Raw genomic sequence first — 22302 nt, 5'->3', positions numbered from 1 at the left:
CACGGGCGGCGGGCTGAGGGCAGCGGGCTGAGGGGAGCGGGCACGGGCCCGGCGCTGCCCCGACAATCTCACGGTTCGCACTCTGCGTCGCTGCGGGGTGCGAGAGCCACGCGAAGTTTGCAGTCATTTCCCCTCGCTGTGACTGAAGCATCGCCGCCGTTAAGCACCAGAGCAGTTCGGGAAATGGCGCCTTTCGTGTGCTGGTGCCTGGRATCCAAGGATTTCATCAATAACTTTATTTTCCAGGAGACTTTCCTCACCTGGTGCAGTAGGCTGATGTTTAATCACTCAATTCTAGAGGCTGGAAAGACCTCTGAGATCACCTATGACCAAACACCATCATTTTACCTAGAGCAGAGTAGTGAGTGCCATATCCAGTCTTTCATTAACCATCTCCAGGGACAGTGATTCCACCACCTCCTTGGACAGCCCATTCTAATATTTAATAATCCTTTCTATGAAGGAATTCCTCCTGATACCCAATGTAAACCCCCCCTGGGGCAGGTTGAGGCTGTTACCCCGTGTCCTGTCCCTGTTCCCTGGGGCAGAGCCCGACCCCCCTGGCTGTCCCCTCCTGTCAGGGAGTTGTGCAGAGCCACAAGGTCCCCCGGAGCCTCCTTTTCTCCAGGCTGAGCCCCTTTCCCAGCTCCCTCAGACACTCCTGSTGTTCCAGATCCTTCCCCAGCTCTGTTCCCTTCCCTGGACCTGCTCCAGCCCCTCTGTCCTTCCTGAATTGAGGGCCCCAGAGCTGGACACAGCCTCCAGGTGCCCCTGAGCAGTGCCCAGCACAGGGGACAGTCACTGCTCTGGTTGTGTTGGTGACACTATTGCCRACACAGGCAGGATGTCACTGGGCACACACTGGCTCATGTGCAGCACACAGAGCTATGAGCACACAGAATGYGTCACTCCCTGTACGAGGGTTGTGGTGTCTCTCATGACTGCAGCCAGAGGGAAGCTCACCAACAGTGGTAGGACATGACGAGGGCTCCCACCTACTGCTCACAACTSTGGGCTTTCCAGCAAGAATTCATAATGGTTTCTTTCCACTTTCTCCCCTCTCCTTTGTAATAAAGTACCATGTAATTACTGTGACCKAGGATGGATCTAAAATCTCTGGTCTAGGAGAAGGACTTGGGAATAACCTCCCTCTTGGAAGCTGAAGTTTCTTTGTGTCTGGAGTTTAGATTTGGCAAAAAATCCTTTTGAAGTAACTTCTCACAAACCAAGGAAAGACTAAATCTTCAGCTCTCTGGGCATGGGGTTTACTCACAAACCTGTTGTRTAAGGACAGGAGGCACGTTTTTTCATCCTCCATTCCTTGCTGCTCCTAAACACCTAAAAACTGTCATACAAGGATTCGTTTTTCATTTAAATCCAGAATCTTACATTWAAAAAGGTGAAATTCTCATGTGGATGCCCTCTCCCATTTATCATGTTTCCTTTCTGAAATGTCTGTATTTGGGAAACTTACTTTGTAGTCTTATAAGAGCTTATTTCTTGTCCTTTGAATGAAGTTCAGAGTATATTAGCAAGGCTGCAGAACTTCTCTCTTTCCGTTAGCTACATGTAATTGTGGAAATTCCCATGTGAGGAAATTTTGGTGTGGTTTTGTGGTTTTTCACAGCAATGTAGTTTAYTTTTGAAACATTAAACACAAGCATTTGCATACATGTTATGGAATACAAGAATTTATCTGCTACCTGGAAGTTAACTTGCTCATAAATATACACTGTGATTGGAAAAGAGAGTCTTTAATTTCCTGCCTGTCACCAGACTGTGCAGTGTGGAATGTTKGGTGTAAAATGAGCTATCCGGTGTCTTGCAGACATCTCTGGTTGGGTTGGGGAAAACAGRTCTGCAGGGAGATTTTTTATTACCTTAATTCTGAGGCCTTTTTTCCARCACTGACACTCTATGTTTCCTACACACTTTCTAACTCTAGAGGAAATGAAATACCATCCCTGGGAAGTGCTGGTAATAAATATGTACATGCAACCAGAAAAAGAAGAAAAAACATAATGTAGAGCCTGACAGCCATCTGACTCCTGCTGTCTTGAAGCAGGCAGAAAAGCTCCTGACCCAGCCTTTCACTGAGGAAATGATAACTCTTCCTTTCCAGCAATGTGGATTCCCTGACTGCTTTCCTAGCCTCTGACTCTGTAAGGGATAAAAATGCATATTTTGTGCATGGGTTTTAGGAGCAAGTTCTGAATTTGAATACACTGGTTGTGCTCTTGAAGCTGTTGTATTAAGCAAACCCTCCTAAMTCCTCTCCCCATGTGAAAAATGGGAATAGATAAAGGGCACTATGGTAATTAATGAACCAAGGGCTGCTCAGTTAAAAACAAGGTCAGCAAATCKGAAGGTTTGGTTTCTTCACAAGAAGCTGCAATGTTTTATCTGAACATTACAGCTATGTGAGTAGGGATATGTGAAATAAGAACCCCAAAAACCAAACTGAGATCAATGCTCAGCTGTCTTTAGTCTGTCTCAGAGTAGAGGTTTAGCTCAAACTGGAAGTTCAACACAGATCTGTGAGAGGCATTCATTAATTTGCAGAGTAATTGATTTATAAGTTATGAGCACTTTTAGATTGGAGTTACCTGTATGTCAAGCAACACACTGCTTGGAATAGCCTCTACATATGGATAAATAAATCTGAAGGTGAATGTAGGATTGGCTGTATAAATGTAAATAAAAATGTGTACGTATATATTATGTATATACACACAAAGAGAGTTATATAACTACTGTCTTAAAATACTACGCATTGTCTATGGGTAATGAAAACAGATGAGAGGATTTTATATTAATGATACACCTGAAGGCAAGGACTTTTTTTTTTTTATTTAACCAACAACATGTACCTCAACATAGTAAATTTTAAGATAATATTTTAAAAACCCCACCCCCCAGCAGTTCAGTGAGTGCTTTACCAGGAGAAAACTAGGGCAGGTTAAGAGATGCAAAATATGCTGCCTTGTAATTAAGGAAGTTTAAGCTCCTTTATAGTAACTGCCTGTTGTGCCTGCTCTTATCACATTCTAGGTGAAAGCCTGATATTATCTCGTGYGCTGCAAAGTCCCCACCTAAATTCCCTTGTGGTATTTGGTTCCTGTYACCTTGCTCTGCAAGAAGTGTTGGAGGCAGGGCTGAGGCTTTTTGCCTGTCGAGGTTTAACCCCAGCCAGCAGTCAAACCCCTCACAGCCTCTCCTTCACTCCCCCATCAGCGGGACTGGGAAGAGAACYGGAAGGATRAAAGTGAGAAAACTCTGGGATTGAGATAAATTGAGATAAAGAAAGTTTAATCGGGAAGTAAAAGCTGTGCATGCAAGCAAAGCAAAACAATGAATGAATTCACTTCCCAGGGSTGGKTRGGAGTTCAGCCATCTCCAGGGGACCACAGCTCCATCACATGCAACAGTGGCTYGGGAAGACAAACACCAACACTCCAAACATCCCCCCTTCCTCCAGCAGAGGAGCTGGTTAAATGCTGCTGGTGGAAGGTTAGCTGTAGCACTGGACCACTGAAAACGGYCTGAATCCCTGTAAGTTTTGAGTTATCCCCTGAACACTCATTTACCTGCTTTCCTCTCTCCCACACCTCTGAGGTAGGAAGTGTACTTTTCCTCCCCAGATAAGACACAGCATTGTAAAATATTATTTTTACAGAAAAAAGTGATCCTTGTGTCATGGGGACAAGCCTCATAGACAAGTCAGAGAAGGCAGTGTCATCCCCAGACTACCTTGAGTACTATTGTACTTTGAAAGCTCAGAAGCCCTGGGAAAGGAGAAGGTCAAGAGATCACACAGGAACAATATTCAAAGCTGTGCAAGTCTCKCAGCAACTTCTGTTCTCCTGCTTGTGAGACTGTGGGGTGCCCCCTGCRTCATGGGGTAACTTTAAGCTCCTCATACTAATAGGTACAGCTTGTACTGCCTGTGTGCTCCATTCCATGCCTGAAGAGCTCCTTGCTGCCTGCAGGGCTCTCAGAGGGTGAAGGTGCTCAGAGGAGCAGCTTTTGTGTTCTTCACAGATGAGAGGTATCACAGGCTGTGTGCCTGCCAGCTCCGAGAGCCCTGCTGGGTAATCAACTCTGCAGGCACGGTGTGGTTGTGCCCCAGTCTGTGTGAGCAAACAACAGCAGAATTGGGGTAGAAACAGCAGAATAAGTTGTTATTCCATGAGGTGCTAGCAYGGGAATAATCCACATCAACAGCAGCCCTGTGACACTGATGTCAGGCTGCTGTCTGAGACTGCCACAGTGCATGGGCACAAGCTATCCTGTGTGATGGCACAYGGAGCCCGTGTCCTGCTGCCAGGGATGGTGCTGCTGGGGTCTGGACACCCTCAGCTCTCACATGCCCTCCTGGGGCTCAGCAGGGCCATCCTGCTGCTGCAGCTTCCTGGGGCAAACCCATGGTGACCCCGCACTATGTTGCAGCTTGTGGGGACAGCAGGGAGTCTTGTCTCCGCAGGTGAACAATGCTAGGAGGTTGATAGATCAGGATCAATGAAACCTCAGAAATCAGAAAAYGCATTTATCACATGTACTGTGAGGAGTGGCTGAGGACTCTGGGCGTGTACAGTTTGGAGGGAGGGAGTCTGAGGGGTGACCTCATTGCACTCTGCGCTTCCTGTGAGGAGGAGACACCAAGAGGGAGGTACTGAGCTCTCCTCCCCGGGATCCAGAGATGTGTGGGAAATGTTCAGTGCTGCACTAAGGACGTTTGTACAGGACGTCAGGGAGCATTTTGTTGTGGAAAGGGTGATGAAACCCTGGAACAGGCTTCCTGGAGAGGCAGTCAAACCCAGGCCTGGCAGTGTGTGAGGCATTTGGGCAATGYCCTCAACAATGGRCTGTSACTCYGTCAGCCCTGAGTTGCTCAGGCATTTTGGTCAGATGGTCGTTTTGAGTCCCTTTCCACTGAAATATTATTCTATTTATTCAATTCTATTCTATCCCATCCCATCCCATCCCATCTCAATCTCCTGACGCGGCCCCAGCGGAGCAGGCCGGGCCGCCCTGCGGCGCCACCTGGTGGAGGAGCCCGTTCTCCTCCGCTGTCCCCGACAGCTTTCGGGGCACATGCTGGGAAACATCCCGGATAACATCCGGAAAAACATCCCGGAAAAACATCCCGGAAAAACATCCCGGAAAACACCCCGGAAAAACATCCCGGGAAAACATCCCGGAAAAACATCCCGGAAAAACATCCCGGAAAACATCCCGGAAAAACATCCCGGAAAAACATCCTGGAAAACACCCTGGAAAACATCCCGGAAAACATGCCGGAAAAACATCCCGGAAAAACATCCTGGAAAAACATCCTGGAAAAACATCCCGGAAAACATGCCGGAAAAACATCCCGGAAAAACATCCTGGAAAAACATCCTGGAAAAACATCCTGGAAAACATCCCAGATAACACCCGGAAAAACATCCCGGAAAACATCCCGGAAAAACATCGAAAAACCATCCCGGAAAAACATCCCGGAAAAACATTCCGGCCAGAATGATACCGGTGTGACCCAGTGTGACATCCCGCTGAGCTTTAAACCAAGGCATTGGGAGCACCTTTGGCTGGGCAAACCTGGGCAAACTCCACCTTGTCCAGCGCGCTGAACAGCGGGGCCGCCTGGTGTGAGCTGGAGTAGAAAGTGGGAGGAAACACCTGAAAGGGGTCACAGAGATAACAAGTGACAGGACYCCAGAGAACAACGTAAACTCTGCAGTTAAACACTGAGCAATCAGCAGCTCCATCCGACTGTTCCCYGCTGACCAGAAAACACAAAGATAAAGGAACATGGGATAGATAATTTCCAGCATTGTTTGCCTCGTCACAGTGACTGAAAAGAGATACCTGGAGCACTGCAAGCAGAAGCAGGAGCGGTGTATCCTCGGGCTGCAGCTCCTCGAGTGCCTGCTCAGAGACCCTGCTGCTGCACAATCACGAGCAGGACAAATCAGCTATTGAGCAAACCATGGCAGCCAATACAGACATCTCCAAACACCTCCCTGTTAGATTTTTTAGTGGGCTCAGCTGGGTTTGCTTTAGGTGAAAACGCTGCCATCTGCTACAATTATGTAATTAACCTTCATAGTTCAGATTTAATGATGCTCATTAAGGTTGAGTGTTTTTATTGGCTAACTGCTGTCACCGTTTTTCCGTGGAATTGCAAAGGCAACTCTTAAGGGCCATAGCTGGAAGCATAATTGGCAGTATGTGAGTGTTGCACAGGGGCATGAATGAGGAAAGGTAGAGGACTAGGGGGAGCTTCATTTTATTCTATGCTRAGGCTGGAATGCAGTGAATAGCAGAAGCCTGTTAGAGCTTCCTCATCACTAATATTATTAATGATCATTCCTGATCACTAATAATCATCAGCTACAGCAGCGTGGCAGCAGATTTGGAGTGTATGTATGTCAGGACATCACAGGATCCCTGCTGTATAACTTCTATTTCCTCAGCCAGACTTCCTCCATCTCCATTCCCAGTATTTCTTCATTTATTCTAACATTAGCTAGTAAGTATGTCTTTCTCAACCAGTTTCAAAAATGTAGCAAATAAAGTATTTAATTAAAGAAAATGCTCAGGATCAAAAATTACGTGGCTTCATTCATCTGTGCCTATAAGACTCCAAAAAATCAGGCTGTGATGGCATAAAAAATTGTAGCCACTGTTCATACCACCTTTAACTATAGCTCTTCATTGACTTTGTCCAAGTTCTTTGTCTGTAGTTCCCCCATAATTTCCTGTGGATTACCTYGTGGACACTGAAGGTTGGACTCAATACCTCAAATACACAGAGAAATGATCTGCATCACAAGGTGTTACAATCTTCCATAACCCAACAATTTATTTAAACTTACATCACAATGAGAATCTAATAATAAAATACATCAGTTCACACCAGTCTGCATTGCCATTTTTAAAGGGTAAGCATCTTTCTTCACTTTATATTAAAACTTTCTGGAGGTAAAAACTACTGCCTCGTACCCATAGTTCTTGAAATCTATTGTAACATTAGGCAGGTTACAGAGGAACTTTCAGAGCTAATTACACTTCAGTTAACCTCACATTTTTGGCACATCTGAATGCTTTTTATTTTCTTCTTAACATAAAATAATTCTATAGCAAGTCAGAGAATCATGAACATAAAGCATCACTATCCAGTGGCAAGTGCTGCCTAAAAGCATACAAAAATTGCATCATTTGGTTACAAAATAGGTATTTTCTGAGTTCTTTATCCCAGCGCTTAACACTGAAGTGCCATGACAGAAAAGGGCCAGGAACAGGGCCGGCCTTGCTGAGTTGTTGCTGGTCCCTTTGCTGCAAGACTTGGCTTAAGTAAATCCCAGAGTGATGTGTTAACAAGATGTTGATGGCTTTTGCCTCGCCAGGCCATTCCTTTCAAAGCACCCTCCAGCAGGTGCGAGGCCACCCGTAAATGTCACCCTCTTTCTCACAGCGCTGCTGCTCAAGTGACAGAGTAAACACARCTCTAGACAGGTTCAAGAGGGGCCGTGTTTCTGCAGCCTTGGCAGTCAAGTGGCTACAAATCTGAGGGCTGGTGAACCACTGCTACACTGGATTTCTTCTGCCCCACACCACAGCAGCTGCTTCTTCAGAAATTAAAGTATTTTTAAGCAGGAATGAAATATTAATGGTAGCAGTGTGTCTGGCATATATTTGCACAAGTGTTTGCAGTTACTTGCATGAATTTTTAAAATGTGTAGGTTGTGGTTTAGGTGATTTTTGCTGTACACCACAAACCCCAGCTGCGATGAGCTTCTCATGTATTAAAAATAAAAGCAGTCCACAGTACTTGCAACCAGTTTTTCCCTGGCTTTTGAGCTGTGCTGTATCCATCAGAGTTTGGCACATTAACTAGTGATTGTTTTATGTTTCACTGATTGCCAGTTGCATGTACTGATACTTCTTTTTTTTGATGTTTTGAGATGCCTGTTACATTGGTTATGTCCCTTCTGCTCACATTGCTCTGGTCGTCAGCAGAGAAWTATGAATGAGCTGCTGCAGTTAAGGAGAGACTGCCACAGCAGAAGAACAATAAGCATGCTACAGCTTTCGGGCTGTATTATAGCTAGATGGTCTTCTCGCTTYAGTGGGAAATAAACATTTCTACTTGTCATGGCAGGGTTGCATTCTGTGCATCTTTCCAAAGCCCAAATGAAACAGAAATCCCATTTTCTTGATTCAGCTTTCCCACTCATCCTTTCCTGGAGSCCCTGATCTGAAATCCTTTTGGTGAGACCAGGAACTGTTCCCAGAAGGACTTCACGGCTGCTAGGAAGCATCTCTGACTACCTRTGTTAGAGAACTTGAAGAAAGGATCATAATACTTACTCCATTCAAGAAAGAAAGAAATTACACAGATAATAGAACAGTTGTTGATGGGGAGGTTTGAAATTYAGAATAAGAGAAAATTCAAGGTATCCATGGTGCTCTTTGCATATATGTCCTGACCCTGAAAGGTAGCCCTGCCAAAAATCCTTCAAAAATCAAACTCACTCCCAGAGTCACTTTTCCTCTCACATCCAGTGAGAATTTGTCCCTGCATTGATTTCCATTTGCTTCTCAGCAGTTGCTGTGCACACAGCTCAGGTGAGTGGGGGTCCTTTGGGAGGCACGAGTGCAGGACAAGGAGCAGATGAAGAGCTCTGGCTGAGCCGCTCAGTGTGCACTGGATGGAGCTGTGACACTCTCCTGGAGCAGAGAGCGCTGCTGGGGCGCACAGACGGCAGCTGGATACCTTCACGTGGATATAGTGCAACTTGTGCTCCTTTGGACAGCGTGGGGAGCAGGCAGCTGCTCCGTGCCAGCGTGTGGCTGAGCAGCAGCCACAGCCCAACTCGCACCCGTGCCTCAAGTGACAGTGGCAGTAAAAGCYGATACGCTGCAGGTGCCTCCTGCCACCTGCGGTATTTTCATGCTCTTTACAACYTTCGAAAGTTAAAGTGTCAAGGTGTGATAAACTCTGTAGCAGTGCATTCCTTACATTTCATATACAAAAAAGGGCTCAAGACTGGGAGCAAGAAGGCACAAACTTGGGAAATAACATAGCTGAGGAGTTTACACAAAAGTACTATGTCATTTATTAGGCATCACTTAGCACTTATTTCACATTTTGCCCCCAAATTACCCAAAGCAACATAAATTTCTCCACTTCCTTTCCCTTCGCACCCTTCTTTTGGATAAAGCTGCCTGTGCTCTATAGATACAGTTGCTGAAGAATATAACGTGAACACAGATAAATACAACATACACAGCAAAAAATGTATTATAGTATTACAATAGTCAAATAATGTAGTTAGCCTCAAGCTACGGCAGTGCCTGTGTGCTCCAGGGAACCAGTTCATGAACAGCAAGCAGGGCCACTGTACAGGAGCAAACCAGCATGGGCGGTGTTGGGAAGAGAAGGGCTGGGCAGGCTGTCTGGGTGCCTGGATGCAGTCGGTCACGGGGATCCTGGAACTCCCACCAGGGCCTCGGAGCTTTGTTCAGCCCTAGCAGTCCGGCGGCGGGTCCTTGGAACACCCTTCCRTCTGTTCATTGTGCATACACCCCACATTCCTCCTCTTAGGCTATGTTTTCTTTATAGATATATAATTTTTTTTAACCTTTTAGCTTTTGAATTTTTTTTTCTTACAACYGTTAAAAAAGTTTCATGGTAAAAATAGCTCACTATATGATACATATACCCAAAGTGGTGCGATACTTTATATAATAAAAGATGAAAATAGTCACTTTCCATAATAAAAATAAGTTCTATTTTCTGCTTATTTTACAATATACTTAATAATTCTTTTCTTCTTCTTCACTCTGAAAGTAAATAGGTCCCATTTTGATAATGCTTCTGAGTCGATTAAAGTGGCGAGAGACCGGAGAATGGCTTATAAGCACTTYGAGCAGCCGCATTCCACGTGTCTCTCCAGTTCTTCCGTGAAGGTGGAGCCGTCCACGCACTGGAAGAAGTATTTCCTCCTCTTGCTGCGGAGGGGCACGCAGCACTGCCCGTTGCCACAGCTGCCACGGCACTCCAGGCGYGGCACTTTGGAGGTGCTGGCACACGACGTGTAGCCCTGCTGCTTGCGCACCACTTCTCGAATGATGTCGCCTTGGCACAGGTTCTCTGGGGGGACAACCGAGGTGGAAAGGAGAAAAACGTGTGGTAACTATTCTGCCAGATATTCCCTCAATATCAGCAAACAGCCCTGTGTTCATAATGTGATTCAAGGCAAACAGAGGGCATGAGAAGGACCTCAATCTTTTATTGCTTTGTACCTGCCACCAAAACAGAGCTTGTGCTCCACAAATGTGTAATATCYGGTGCGAGGCCAAGGCCAAGCAGCCCTGCTGGCTTTGATCAGCAGTCTGGAAGTGTTTTAATGAATGCTGAGTGTTGAGTCCTGCAACACTCCTGCAAAATAAGAATTAGTTTTACCATGTCTGCTTCTCAGGAGCAAAGGTCAGCCTGCTCTGCATGACATCAGCAGCCTGGGATACCTGAAAGTGTCTGTGCTGCTCTGCAGTCCCTGTGCAGCGGCCAGATACATTTTGGTGATGTGTATGTGTATAATTTGGAAAGTCTGTGGTTCATCCACAGGAAGGGCACAACTTATATAAAAATAATAAAATCCAGCTCCTTCCTTCTGTGCAGGAACAAAAAAAGGCAGAAAGGATGCAGTTAAAACTCAGTTGAGTTTCCAGGGAGTCTTTTCAGGTCAGGGCAGAGGATCTGGGCCTCTGGAAACCTCCCCAGCCGCATCTAAAGGAGCGAGCTGAGAACCTTCCATGCCACTTCAGGTGAGCAGYTCCTCCTTGGTAAGCCCTCCTTTCCCAGCAGTGCAATTAGCTGATCCCTGCTTGCTGAGGGTAAACCTCACAACAATCTCCTCTTTAAACATCGCCCCCCAAATCCTGGGAGCAGCAAACCTGGAGGATTCAGGAGACAGAGAATACAACTCTTTGCTACATGTCCCCCTTTATGTGACAGTAGCTACCTACTGCTGAGTGCTTCTGCTCTCCTCCCTGTACTCTCTGCAGAGGCTGGCCTAGCTCTATCTTCTGTTATTTGCCATTCCCCTCCAAGTCCCAGTGGCATGGAAGAGAGGTGTAAAGCAGGTGTAAATCAGGTGTAAAGGAGGAATGCAGCAGCACAGCTCCCAGCACAGCCTACCTCTGTCACAGAGCTCTCCGCTGTAGCCGGGGTCACATTCACAGTAGGGCTCCCCATGCTCTGAAACCTTGCACTGCCCGTGGTTGCATTTCAAAGTCCTGCAGGGGTTGGAGGAGTTGTTCTTCTTGTCACAGTAGGTGCCCGTGTAKCCCTCTGTGCACTTACAGGTGTAAGCATTGCCGGCCGCCGTGCATTTCCCGTGCAGACACCTGGAGAAACAGAAACATTTAGAGCTGCCCTTTGCTACGTGGGGAAGTTCCTTTCCCCAGAAATGTTTGATTTGGGCATTTCTGCCCATTTAATTCCAGGACACTAATCCAAAAAYAGCAGCTCAGTGTCAAACACTCTGGAGAAAACGGTGAGTTTTCAGTGAATACTGGATAACGTTCAGAGAATACATCTAGAATTTGTGAACCTAAGTGGAAAACATTCGGCTCGTCTGTGAGCACAGAGCAAGGCTTGGCATCCACAYGGGACAGCTCACATTTACAGCATCAGCACGTGGAACTGAGTGCCAACAACCACGCTGCATGCCCAGGCTTCCTGAGCACAGTTACTGTGCAAATAATATCAGGCGATRAAAGCCACTGTGATAAATGAAGGTGCTTGTGGCAAAGCCATGCACAGRCTTATCAGCGGCAGCTGGAGCCCAGGGTTCCCGGCTCCTGTGGTTTGCAGCGAGCTTTGGCATTTCCGAGGAATACCACAGGGTGGGGTGGTGATCCTTAGCAAGTTCTCTGACACCGTTCCCACTTGTGCGACAGCGACAGACTTGAAATGGACTGAGGACAGGGAGGAAAGCAACTCTCTCCAGCCAAATTAAAACTGCTCAGGGCTTTTGACCTCAAACTGCTTTGGGATAACACAACTTGACATAAACCCATGTCTCTCTTATTTCCATTTTCTTTCTAGCGCTTTAAAATTGTTCCCTATTTATGCTGAATTTTTGTACATTAATTTTTAAGCTTTGAAGTGAAAAGAGCAAATTATAAAAGCAGTTTCAGTCAGGTCAAGACATGCAAAATACTGTAATAAAGGGAGYCACAGTCTATAGAGAGCAGTATTTTCTGCCCCACGAAGCAGAGGTTACCTGATCTTTACAGGTGCATTTCCTCAGTGGGATTAACCTGTGAGTGTTGGAGCAGCCACCTGTCAGCACCGCTCCACACTCCCCTGGGTACACCCGGTGAGGCTTTAAGGAGACAGCTCCAAAAGGCTGAAGTGATTTCAGGAAAGCTGGGACACTCAAAACGTGTGCAAGCATTAAAAATAAACATAGCTACTTTCTTTAACAAGGGGATCTGCTTATGACTGCCTTATCCTTCTCGGATTGTGAGAGAAACAATTCTTCCTCATGTAAACATCTGGAATTCCCTTCTTTTTCTCTGTCCAACCACAACAGCTTTGTGTTGACGTTGGAAATTCAAGGAAACATTTGGGTCTTCATACCTTTGGTTTGTAAACTGTCAGGTGCTTTTCAACACCTTCCAGGCTTCACCACTTTGCAYAATTAGAACCAGAAGCAAATTTAAAATGGTACCTCTGCCAGGTTAAATTTCTGCCCTTAAGAGAGCGATCATTCACTGCATCAATTTACCTGTCAGAAGTGTGTGCTCATGAAAAGCCCCTTCCAAGACAGCAACTGAAGTAACTTCTAAAACAAAAGTACTTCCATCTGCTTATGAAACAACACTGAAATATGCAGCCTGCTGCTCTGCACGGGACTGTTTCCTGTGCATTTGCCATAAGAAAGCTATTCATGCCGTGTTTCTGATGGAGATGTGGTTATTGAGCCTTTGAACTGTAAATACTTTACACTCACACTGCCTTCACATGCAACACCACATTATCCTTTAAACTTGCACTTTAAACGGCTGTTTCAAAGTGTAATATTTAAGTCAGCTATTYGGGAAATTTAAAACTGTTCACATTGGAGTGCATAATAGTCTTCAGGGAACTGGTCTGAAGACTGGGCCTAGTGCTGCTGGGAGCAAACCCCTAAAATGTGTACCTCTCAATCACAGGCAGCTCTGCCCTGGATCCATGCAGGCATCCACCTCCTGGGGTTAAGCTATGCCCATTAACAGGAGCTTTTGTATTTTGAAGTGTGCAGTCACAGCTGAAGGTATGACCTGTAGCATTAACACCTGAGCTGCTGCAGCACCATGAGCTCCTTTGGCAAGGCAGAAATGTCCAAACGAGAAGTGGAAATTGAGAGCTGCCATGGATGCTGACTCCCAGCCGTCAWTAACCCCGTGTGGGAACCCAGCACCTCCAAAAATAGTCAGATGTGGTTTTGCAAGATGAAATGTGAAATATGCATTAGCCGTGAAGCTTTTYGCCCTCCCATCAGCATTTGTTTGAGCTTACTTGTGGTTAAGGCATGGATCTCCAATTTCYTGGTCACACAGAGGGCCCATCCAGCCTGGGTGACACTCACAAATCACACTCGTTTTCTCCAGGGATCGGCAAATCCCGTGCTTGCAGATGTTACAGGATTTGCAGCCAGGAAGGACTCCCAGGGACTGCTGTGGCAAATCCTTGAAATCCTGCAGCTCGTTGTTGATGCGGACRTCGTGAATGCAACCATGAAAACCATTTGGTGTTTTGTCTGCACCCTGGCGCAGGGATGATAATCCAGTAGAGGTTGGAATCCCTTCAGATAAAAGCAAAAGGGAAAGGTTCACTTACATTTATAATGATAATACATAAATTGTAATTGCTAAGGCTTCTTTTGTCACAGCCCCTTAAAAGCTTTGAATAATCAATTTGCATAGRACCTTTGTAAGGTAGCAGAGTCTCATTGTCCTCATTCTGGAAATGGAAAGAAACAAAAATAAACTCACTTGCCCAATCTTCTGTAAGAAGTATATGACCAAAAAAAWTTTAAAAAGAAAGAAAAAACAAAATAAAATCAAACAAGCCATCTCGTTTTGGCTGAAGACCAGGTGTTCCTGTCCTTAGATAATGTTCATTCTCTCTACAGTGTAACAGCAATTACTTTTCTGAAAGGTTTTAAGAATGCCTTCACTTGTCAGCAAGTAGCATGCACCCCTGTGGTGCAAAAAGACAGATTGGCTTTAGCGGGTCACAGTGTTCAGAGAGGGATGAGTGTAAGAGTGCATCCCATGGAAACAAGYACAGGGAAGATCTAGAGACAGGGAACAGCACTTCAAGGGCCAGGCCAAGGCTTTGTGCTGAGCACCTCCCCTTTTGTTCAAGTGCTTGGAACAGTTCACATGTTTGGAAAGCCAGCAGGTTGTTTTGGATGTTGCTTTATGCCTTCCACCCTGACACATGCCTGCATTAGCACAGGCAAATGCTTCCATTTGCAGCCGTGTGAGGCCTCTGACCTTGCTGTCCACAAGTACTGCCACTGTCAAAGAGGGTCCTGAAACAAATCCACCATCTGGGTTTAACTGTGTGYAAGGAGGAAAGCTGCTAGAGCAGTGATGTGGCTGGGGAGATGGACAGAGCTGTGAGCAGCTGAGGGCTCAGGTGTGTGTTAACCTCACAGTGGGTCAGGAACAACTGCTCTGGGGTGATAGAATCACTGCTTTATCTGAACCTCCTGCAGGGGAAGGGCAGCTGGCTTCCAGGGAGAGCTGCATGGGGGCACCTGCAGAACAGTGAGGCTTTAGAAAGAAACACAGAGAATTTTAACAGGCAACAGAAGAAGTCTCCACTGAGGCCATGGCTCCTGGTATCCAACAGTCCTTCACTCCAGGCCTGAAGTTTTTCCAGAGAATTTTTTTTTTAGGTATCTTTTGAGAATTAATATTGATTCACAATGCTCATCCATTAACAAAACTTTTCCATGTGATTACTTCCCAACTTTCCTATGTATAAATTGCTGCAGGATTGGTAACTTTTGTGCTGTGCTAGGGGGAGAAATTGTGATGGCCTCTGCACCAACAGATTATCTTTGATGCTCTTTAATGCTCTTTAATAGCTTGGCACATTCTTAATAGGAGCCAATTATAAAATTTCAGCTCTGTACAAAGCAAGATTAGCCAGTTTTCTGTTTTACAAGGGCAACATTCAGGGTTCTTTCAGAAAAGTGTTATTAAAGAAAATTATTTAGAAAAGCCCTGACCAGCACCAGCTGAAGTTGGTAAGAGTTTCTGCTGTTGGCTTCAATGATCACATTAGAAAAAGCCCAAAGACTTTCTGAGTCTGTTACTGTTCTGCTGACTTTTGTGTTTGGAATAGGCTAACTCAAAATTCAAGAACTCCTTGTCATTGWGAGATTTCAACATTCAGTCCAGAGCAGAGCTAGTGGGGGTTCTGGCAAAAACCATCCATTGGGCAGAGACCAGCCTTTGTTCTGTCTCTTGTAACCAGACACTTAATCAGTGGTACAGTCATTATTCTGGGCATTGTTCCCCACCCCACTTGGCCTCTTCTTCCTCCCAGATTCCATACTTCATGTGAAAGAAACTTCTTAACTGAGGTTTGGGCAATTCTAGCATCTGTCTAAGACTGATATTGTGGTTTCAGTTTCCAAYGAGAGGTGTTCTTAGCTTGTGTGTTAATATGTTTTTTAATCACACACCTCTTTTCCCCCAGTTTTTAGACCTYTAAAATTCCCAGCAGAAATGCTGCTCAGTTATGTTCTATTTAAACCTATTGACAATTGGCTTTTTTTGCTATGACAATTTGTGATACTCCCRCTGATACTTCAGCCATGACAGCTTGGTGCCAGCCAGTTCTGAAAAGCCAGGCTGTTCCTGCAGTGGCTGTGTGACACAGAAACTGCCTGGCTGTGCCTGGGTGACTGCCTGGGGTGCCAGGGGAAGATGGAGCATAAAGACAACAGCAGAGCTGCAGTCTCCACGCTTTCTGTTTGGGAACACAACACAGGGGAGAGTCCCCCATCCCATCTCTAGCCCTGGAGAGCCCTCTCCATAGCATGGAAGATGATTTGATTCTGAGAAGACACAATAAAACCTCAAGTCCAGAGCAAGTCACGTACCTCCAATGTAGAGGGGTGTGTTGAGGCTGACTGAAGACTGTTTCTGCAGTTTTCCCAGACTCTTGGGAGCCCCCTTGTCCACCACAAGGTTCAGAGTTTGATTCAGCATCACGAGTTCCACACTGTGAAACTGCCCATCATTTACTGTTTCCACACTAAAAAGTAAAAGGACAAAAAAAAAAGGATTAGAAGATGAACAAGGAACAGCCTCTGCTTCTGCAACATCCTGTGTCCCAGCAGCACACCCTGCACAGCTCTGGAGTGCTCTGGAGTTCACAGTCATCGTGTTCTCAGGGTTTCCTCCAGCAGGGAGGCACAGACTGACACACTGCTGATCCTGTGCATGCAGCACCAACATGTGAAATGCTTCAGAGGGCAGCTGATCAGGAGAGCAGCCACTCCAGCTGTTTCTCCCACTGCAGAAAAGCAGATGTGTAGCTACATAACACGCTGGCTTTGGTACAAAAACACCCAAAAATCCCATTCTGTGCTCTCAGCCACAGCTTGCTGCCCTCTTCACACTGCTTGGTGCTTGATCACTAAAATAATTTCTTCTCTTATGGGTAGTTTAAACTCAAATTATCTCACAGGGGTCAGGGAGGGACTGCATTTTGGGGTGAGACAGCTGAGGCCTCTGAAGCCACTTCTCCTCTCAGCAGAAGTGTCTTGGAACTGCATACCAAGCAATAAGGACAGGTGAGCTTCTTAAAGCCAGAGAAGGAATTCAGGAAGTTTTGGCTTATAAATGACCTGGGTCATTTCATAAGTTCAATACTTGAACACAAGGAAAAATTACAAATTGCTGCTCCTCTTTGGGAAACATTAAGGTGCAGATTAGGCTTGAGGATAGAACAGTCACAACTGTGGGGCAGTGGGGCAGGGAGCAGGCAGCCATCTGAGCAAACAAGATGTTAAAGTACTGTGTATTTATTGCTTTGTTTTTAACACTGATTCCTCAGATGCATGAAGCCTGCAGTAACCTCCTAGTTTGCACCTCAATATTCATCTCCTGTTCATCCCCCACACATTAAAAGGTGCAGAGGTATCATTCCATTTGCATTATGCCATCACTTTTCATTTCCAGGGCAGCTTCAGCTTTCAATATGCTGCAGGGTGAAATTCTCTAAAACAACCTGAGGGCTTCATGTAAGGGTGGGGTCAGCTGCTCTTGAGTAAAGAGGGTTTCAAACCAGGGTGGTATAGATGTGATGGCACTCTTCACAGGTGGAATTAAGAGGCACGGTATGTGTTCATGTGCAGACACCAGGGCAAAACAACAACCTGGTAACAGCAGTGGTTGGAATCAGCCTGTGGGCTCTGCAAACTGCCCACAAGCAGAGCTTTGCCAACTCATCCAGYCTGCCAGCACCCTTTTCCCAACTCCTCCCTTCAGGCTGGGGGTGCTGTTGTGTGTGGGTAATGCCAGAACACACCAGCTGTGGGCTCTGGGCATCCTGAGACACTGCCTGGACAACAGCCTGGACCCAGGATTGCTGCACACAYAGTGCACATGTGAAAGTTAGTTTCAAGATTGGGTTTCTGCTCATCCAAAAAGCCCATGAGCTCAGCATCCTCTCACAGTAAGTACAGATTCACAGGCCATATTCCTTTCAGGTGATCTGTAAAGCTGCAAGGTCAATGTCTCTGAGCTATTTACCCACACTTTCTTCACTGTCAGTGGAGAGGAAGARACACACTCATCTCTAAGGGTGAATCACTTTTCAGATGTGAGCACCTCTCAACCTAGATGACACACTGCCCATCTGTAGTGCCCAGTCCTGCAGAACTGATGTGTAAGGCTATTGCAGCAAGGAAATAGGACCTCAACTTCAGAAACAAATTACATGCCTTGGAGATTACCAGAATTCAGTTGTTGCTGGAAGGAGTTTCATTTTTAYAGTGTTTGATGGTAGACCTGACATAACCAATTACACTTGAGYGATGTCAGGCAGCAAGTCAGGCATTTCTGGGATGTGCTGTTGGAGAAGAGCACACTGCTGCTCCAGACTGGGGCTAACATGCCTCTGCAGCGCTGCTCTCCCCACGGGTGTTAGGGATGGATCATAAACACAGGCYTTTAAAGGTTAATGTAAGGGTACATGGGTCGTAAGGTGACAGACAGCACTGTGTGAGCACCTTTATGGCATGGCTTTACATAAATAAGGCGTGAGTTAGTTCTGCCCCGGAAAAGCTCCCAGGAAAGCTCTCCTGGCTTAATCGCTCATTCCTGACCTGCAGGGAAGCGCTGGGCTGCGGCTGCTGCCCATGTGCAAGATGGTGAGAGAGCCCCAGGGAGAACTCAAGAACCTGGAGCTGCTGGTACTGTTCAGTGTTTTGAAGACAAAACTTAAAGGCTTGACATTGCACAAAAATACAGATCCAGTTGTTCCAGTAYCCACTCTGGATCAGAGCAGTCATTGCAGGGCCCTGGCAAGGGCAGTGAATGGTGTGGGGTGGGTGAGAGGCAGAGATTGTGCTGGACTTGCTGCCAAAGGGCTGCGGCATGTGTCCCTGGGAAGGGAACACCTCTCCTCACTGCCCCGAGTGCCCGGCATTGGGGCCACACCTCGAGCAGGGCACTTTGGGGATTGGCCACTCACATGAGCAAACAGCTGGTCCAGACTTTTGTGTTTGGATACTCTGGAATTCTGCTGAGTGTCTGCTGCCTTAGGAGGAACAGCTGTGCTGCGGCAGTGCCGACTGGGTGATCCCTCTGTGCTCCCTGCTTATCTCCCTGCTCTCTGCACTGCCTGAGTCCCAGGGGGAAGCACTTGGACTTCCAGCTGAAAGGTGCGAGATAAATGGAAATGCACATTTGGAACTGTTAGTCTGTGCAGAAGTGCCAGTGAAAGGGAGAAGTGGAGCCAAACCCCGTAGGCTGTGAGCGCTGAGCACAGTGGAGGTGGGAGGGGTGGCTGTAGGGTCGGGAGCCCTTCCTCAGCGGGATCAGAGCTGAAGCAAACACACAAACCACACGGCTATCTGCAGAGGGCCAAGCTATGGCCATTTGTCACAGGACAACATTATCACATCTGGCAGGGCTGGCTCTTCCCAGAGCCAGGATTTTACGGGCATTCATCACCTACTCTCCACAGGGTGTGCTTTTTCCAGATTACGCCTTGACGAGCAGGCAAACAAAAGTCTGTGAGTCCGGGGGAAGGAAGGAGCACCCCACATGGTGCTCATGCCTTTCAGCATACCCAGAGCTGGTGTTTTTRCTGGAAAGGGAGTGAGAGGTCCCAGTCTGCAGGTATACACCGATGAATATTATTCCATCTTTCACTTTTAAACTCAGAATTAAAATGATCTGTGCCTGGACTTTGAGAAACAAAATATCTCAGAGCCATCACCCAACACTGCGGTTTTGTAAAGCAGATAAAGTTAGAACAGGCAAAGCACTCACTTGCTTTTTGAGAAGACGCAGAGATATGATAGAAAAGCTGAATGTGGACGGCCRGGATGACAGGAAATCCCCAGGCAGCAGAGACTTGTGTGAGAGCACTTACTGCTGCTGCTGACGGAAAGGCATTCAGGCGCCTTAGGATTTTGGGATGGAGACAGCAGAGGGGGAGAGACCGGTGGTGAGGGAAATGCTGCACGAACTCTCCTCAGAGCCTCCTCTGCCGCCGGGCCTTGAGGAGCCCCGGCAATCGTGGGAGACAGCTGGAGACAGTGGCTTGGCCGGGGATGAAGGGCGGGCGGCCACAGGCGCTGAGCAGCGCACTTCACTCCACTCTGCTCCGCTCCCCATCGGGGCCGTCCGGACCGCCCGCCGCTCCCAAAACTCTCATTAAAACATTAATTGAGTTCTCACGGGGGGTCAGGTGCTCTTACAGGGCTCTTCCTTCTGGAACGACCCGCGGCATTGAGATACCCGCCTCGGGTCGGGGCTTACGGGGCTCCTCCCGGCCAGCCCGCAGCGGGCTCCCGGCTCGGTGGGGCGGGGAGGGGGGTGAGATACGGGATACGGGCTGGGAATGCGGGATACGGGCTGGGAATGCGGGATGAGAGCAGGGAATGCGGGGTGAGAGCAGGGAATGCGGGATACGGACCGGGAATGCGGGATAAGAGCAGGGAATGCGGGGTGCGGACCAGAAATGGGGGATAAGAACCGGGAATGCGGGATACGGGCTTGGAATGCGGGATACGGGCTGGGAATGCGGGATACAGACCGGGAATGCGGGATACAGACCGGGAATGCGGGATACGGGCTGGGAATGCGGGATACGGACTGGGAATGCGGGATACGGGCTGGGAATGCGGTCCGGCAGCGCGGGTGCGGCGGCGCGGGCGGGCAGCAGAGGGCGCCGTGGTACCGCGGAGCCGAGCGGGGACAGCGGGGACAACCCGGGGACAACCCGGGACAGCCCGGGACAGCAGGGTGAGAGCCGGGAGACAGCCAGGGACAGCACGGGGACAGCCTGGGGACAGCCTGGGGACAGCCGGGAACAGCCTGGGACAGCCCGGAGACAGCGGGGAGACAGCCCGCTACAGCGGGGGACAGCCCGGCGACAGCCCGGGACAGCCTGGGGACAGGCGGGGAACAGCCGGGGACAGGCGGGGAACAGCCCGGGGACAGCCCGGGACAGCCGGGGACAGCCCAGGACAGGCGGGGAACAGCCCGGGACAGCCGGGGAACAGCCCGGGACAGACGGGGGACAGCCCGGGACAGACGGGGGACAGTCCGGGGACAGCCCGGGACAGCCCCGGCCCCGCTCCTCCCGCTCCGCCACGGCTTCCCCGCGTCACGGGGAAATCAAATCGCATCAGCCCGTGTGAGCAGAACGAAACGGAGCCGAAAGGTGCGGCAGGAAGGGCCGAAGGGCCGCTGGAGCCGCACCAGCCGCCCTTCCCGGCGCGCTAACAAACCGTGTCCTGCTCCCGAGATCTTTCCAAACCATTAATACCGTCAGGAAATGTTAGCTGACTCCCAACCGCAGCATTCTGTGCCACTACCACTGGATATTATATAGTTTCCTACAGATGCTTGTTGAAAAAAAGGGAGGAATTATGATTAAAGAGTAAACACTTGAAGTGTAAGCAAGGATTTTCAGGAATTTAATCATCAAACTTGCTRCAAAATAAGCAGCAAAAGGAATCCAATCCTTTGGATCATGGAAATTCCAAATCATGACACAGAATGATTCCTCAGGATGCAGGCACCTCTGCTCAGGATTGTGGTGGGCAGTTGGTGAGGGCTCACCTGGTCAGGCATTTCCCCACTGTGCTCAGTCTCTGCAGCATCCCTCACCTCTCCTGTCCTCACAGCCCACTCTACATCCCTTGCACAGTCCAATTACTGCCCTCATTGAKGTTACCCTCACAGAGAGCTGGCCAAGGCATCTGATCAAATCTGGCCAAAATCCCACACTGGGATGTGAGGACAGCCCAGCTTCCAAAGCTCTGGGTCCAGCACCTTCTGCTCCCTCAGAGCTGCCCTCACAGGGAAGGGAGGCCACTGGAGAGGGCACTGTGGAAGAGACATTAAACTCTGCAGTGGAAGGGAACTGGCCTCTTCCATCAGAGTGATCCAGCAAGGTGAGCTGAGGACCCATCACACAGGGCACACCATGGACATGGCCTCTGTGGGAGCTCAGACTCCAGAACACACCGAAATGAAGGGAAAGGGATGTGCATTAAACATAAAACCTCAGGGAATACAGGAAAGAACTGATTTCCACTCTCATTTTTCTCAGAGTCATTTCTCTTCTCCCTCCTATATATTTTCTTTCCCCTCTACTCCAGCCCCAAGCACACAGATGTTTTAAACACTGACTCCCCTTGCTCTAATACCCATGAGAGATTTAGAGCTGAGCCACTATAAATATGCCAGTGAACAGAAATGCATTAAAGGATTAAMGCATTCAATTGGAACTTGTAAAATTTGGGCTTTGGGGTCAGTTTTTTTTCACTGACTAGTAATGTACCTTTAGTGTAGACAGCAGAGAACAGCAGGGCAGAGGAGTCAAAAACAAAAATAGCTTTAAGTATCACAGCAAACCGTGTCACTGAGGAGATATATAACCATCAATTATGCAAATGAGAACATTAATTCATTAGCTACAGTCTCCAGATTTCCCTGACCTCTGTCTTAATGGGGACACGCCTCATTTGACAYACA

The 22302-nt window shown here is 47.7% G+C and overlaps 1 protein-coding gene across 1 annotated transcript in view; it reads right to left on the bottom strand.

Annotated features, from left to right (window-relative positions):
- Nucleotides 1–6828: 6828 nt before the first annotated feature.
- LOC130579329 (slit homolog 3 protein-like) overlaps nt 6829–22302 on the bottom strand; it is a gene marked incomplete at its 5' end in the record, with an annotated part of 52101 nt that continues 36627 nt past the window's right edge. The window contains 4 exons of the mRNA XM_057376026.1: nt 6829–10159; nt 11207–11415; nt 13577–13862; nt 16182–16336. Of these exons, the coding sequence (XP_057232009.1) occupies nt 9921–10159; nt 11207–11415; nt 13577–13862; nt 16182–16336 (889 nt within the window). The remainder of the gene's footprint in view (nt 10160–11206; nt 11416–13576; nt 13863–16181; nt 16337–22302) is intronic.

The sequence above is a fragment of the Malurus melanocephalus genome, unplaced genomic scaffold (assembly GCF_030028575.1).
Source record: "Malurus melanocephalus ecotype Western Australia unplaced genomic scaffold, MMel_1.1 scaffold_268, whole genome shotgun sequence".
NCBI classification, from domain to species: Eukaryota; Metazoa; Chordata; class Aves; order Passeriformes; family Maluridae; genus Malurus; species Malurus melanocephalus.
This window is presented reverse-complemented; position numbering and strand designations above follow the sequence as displayed.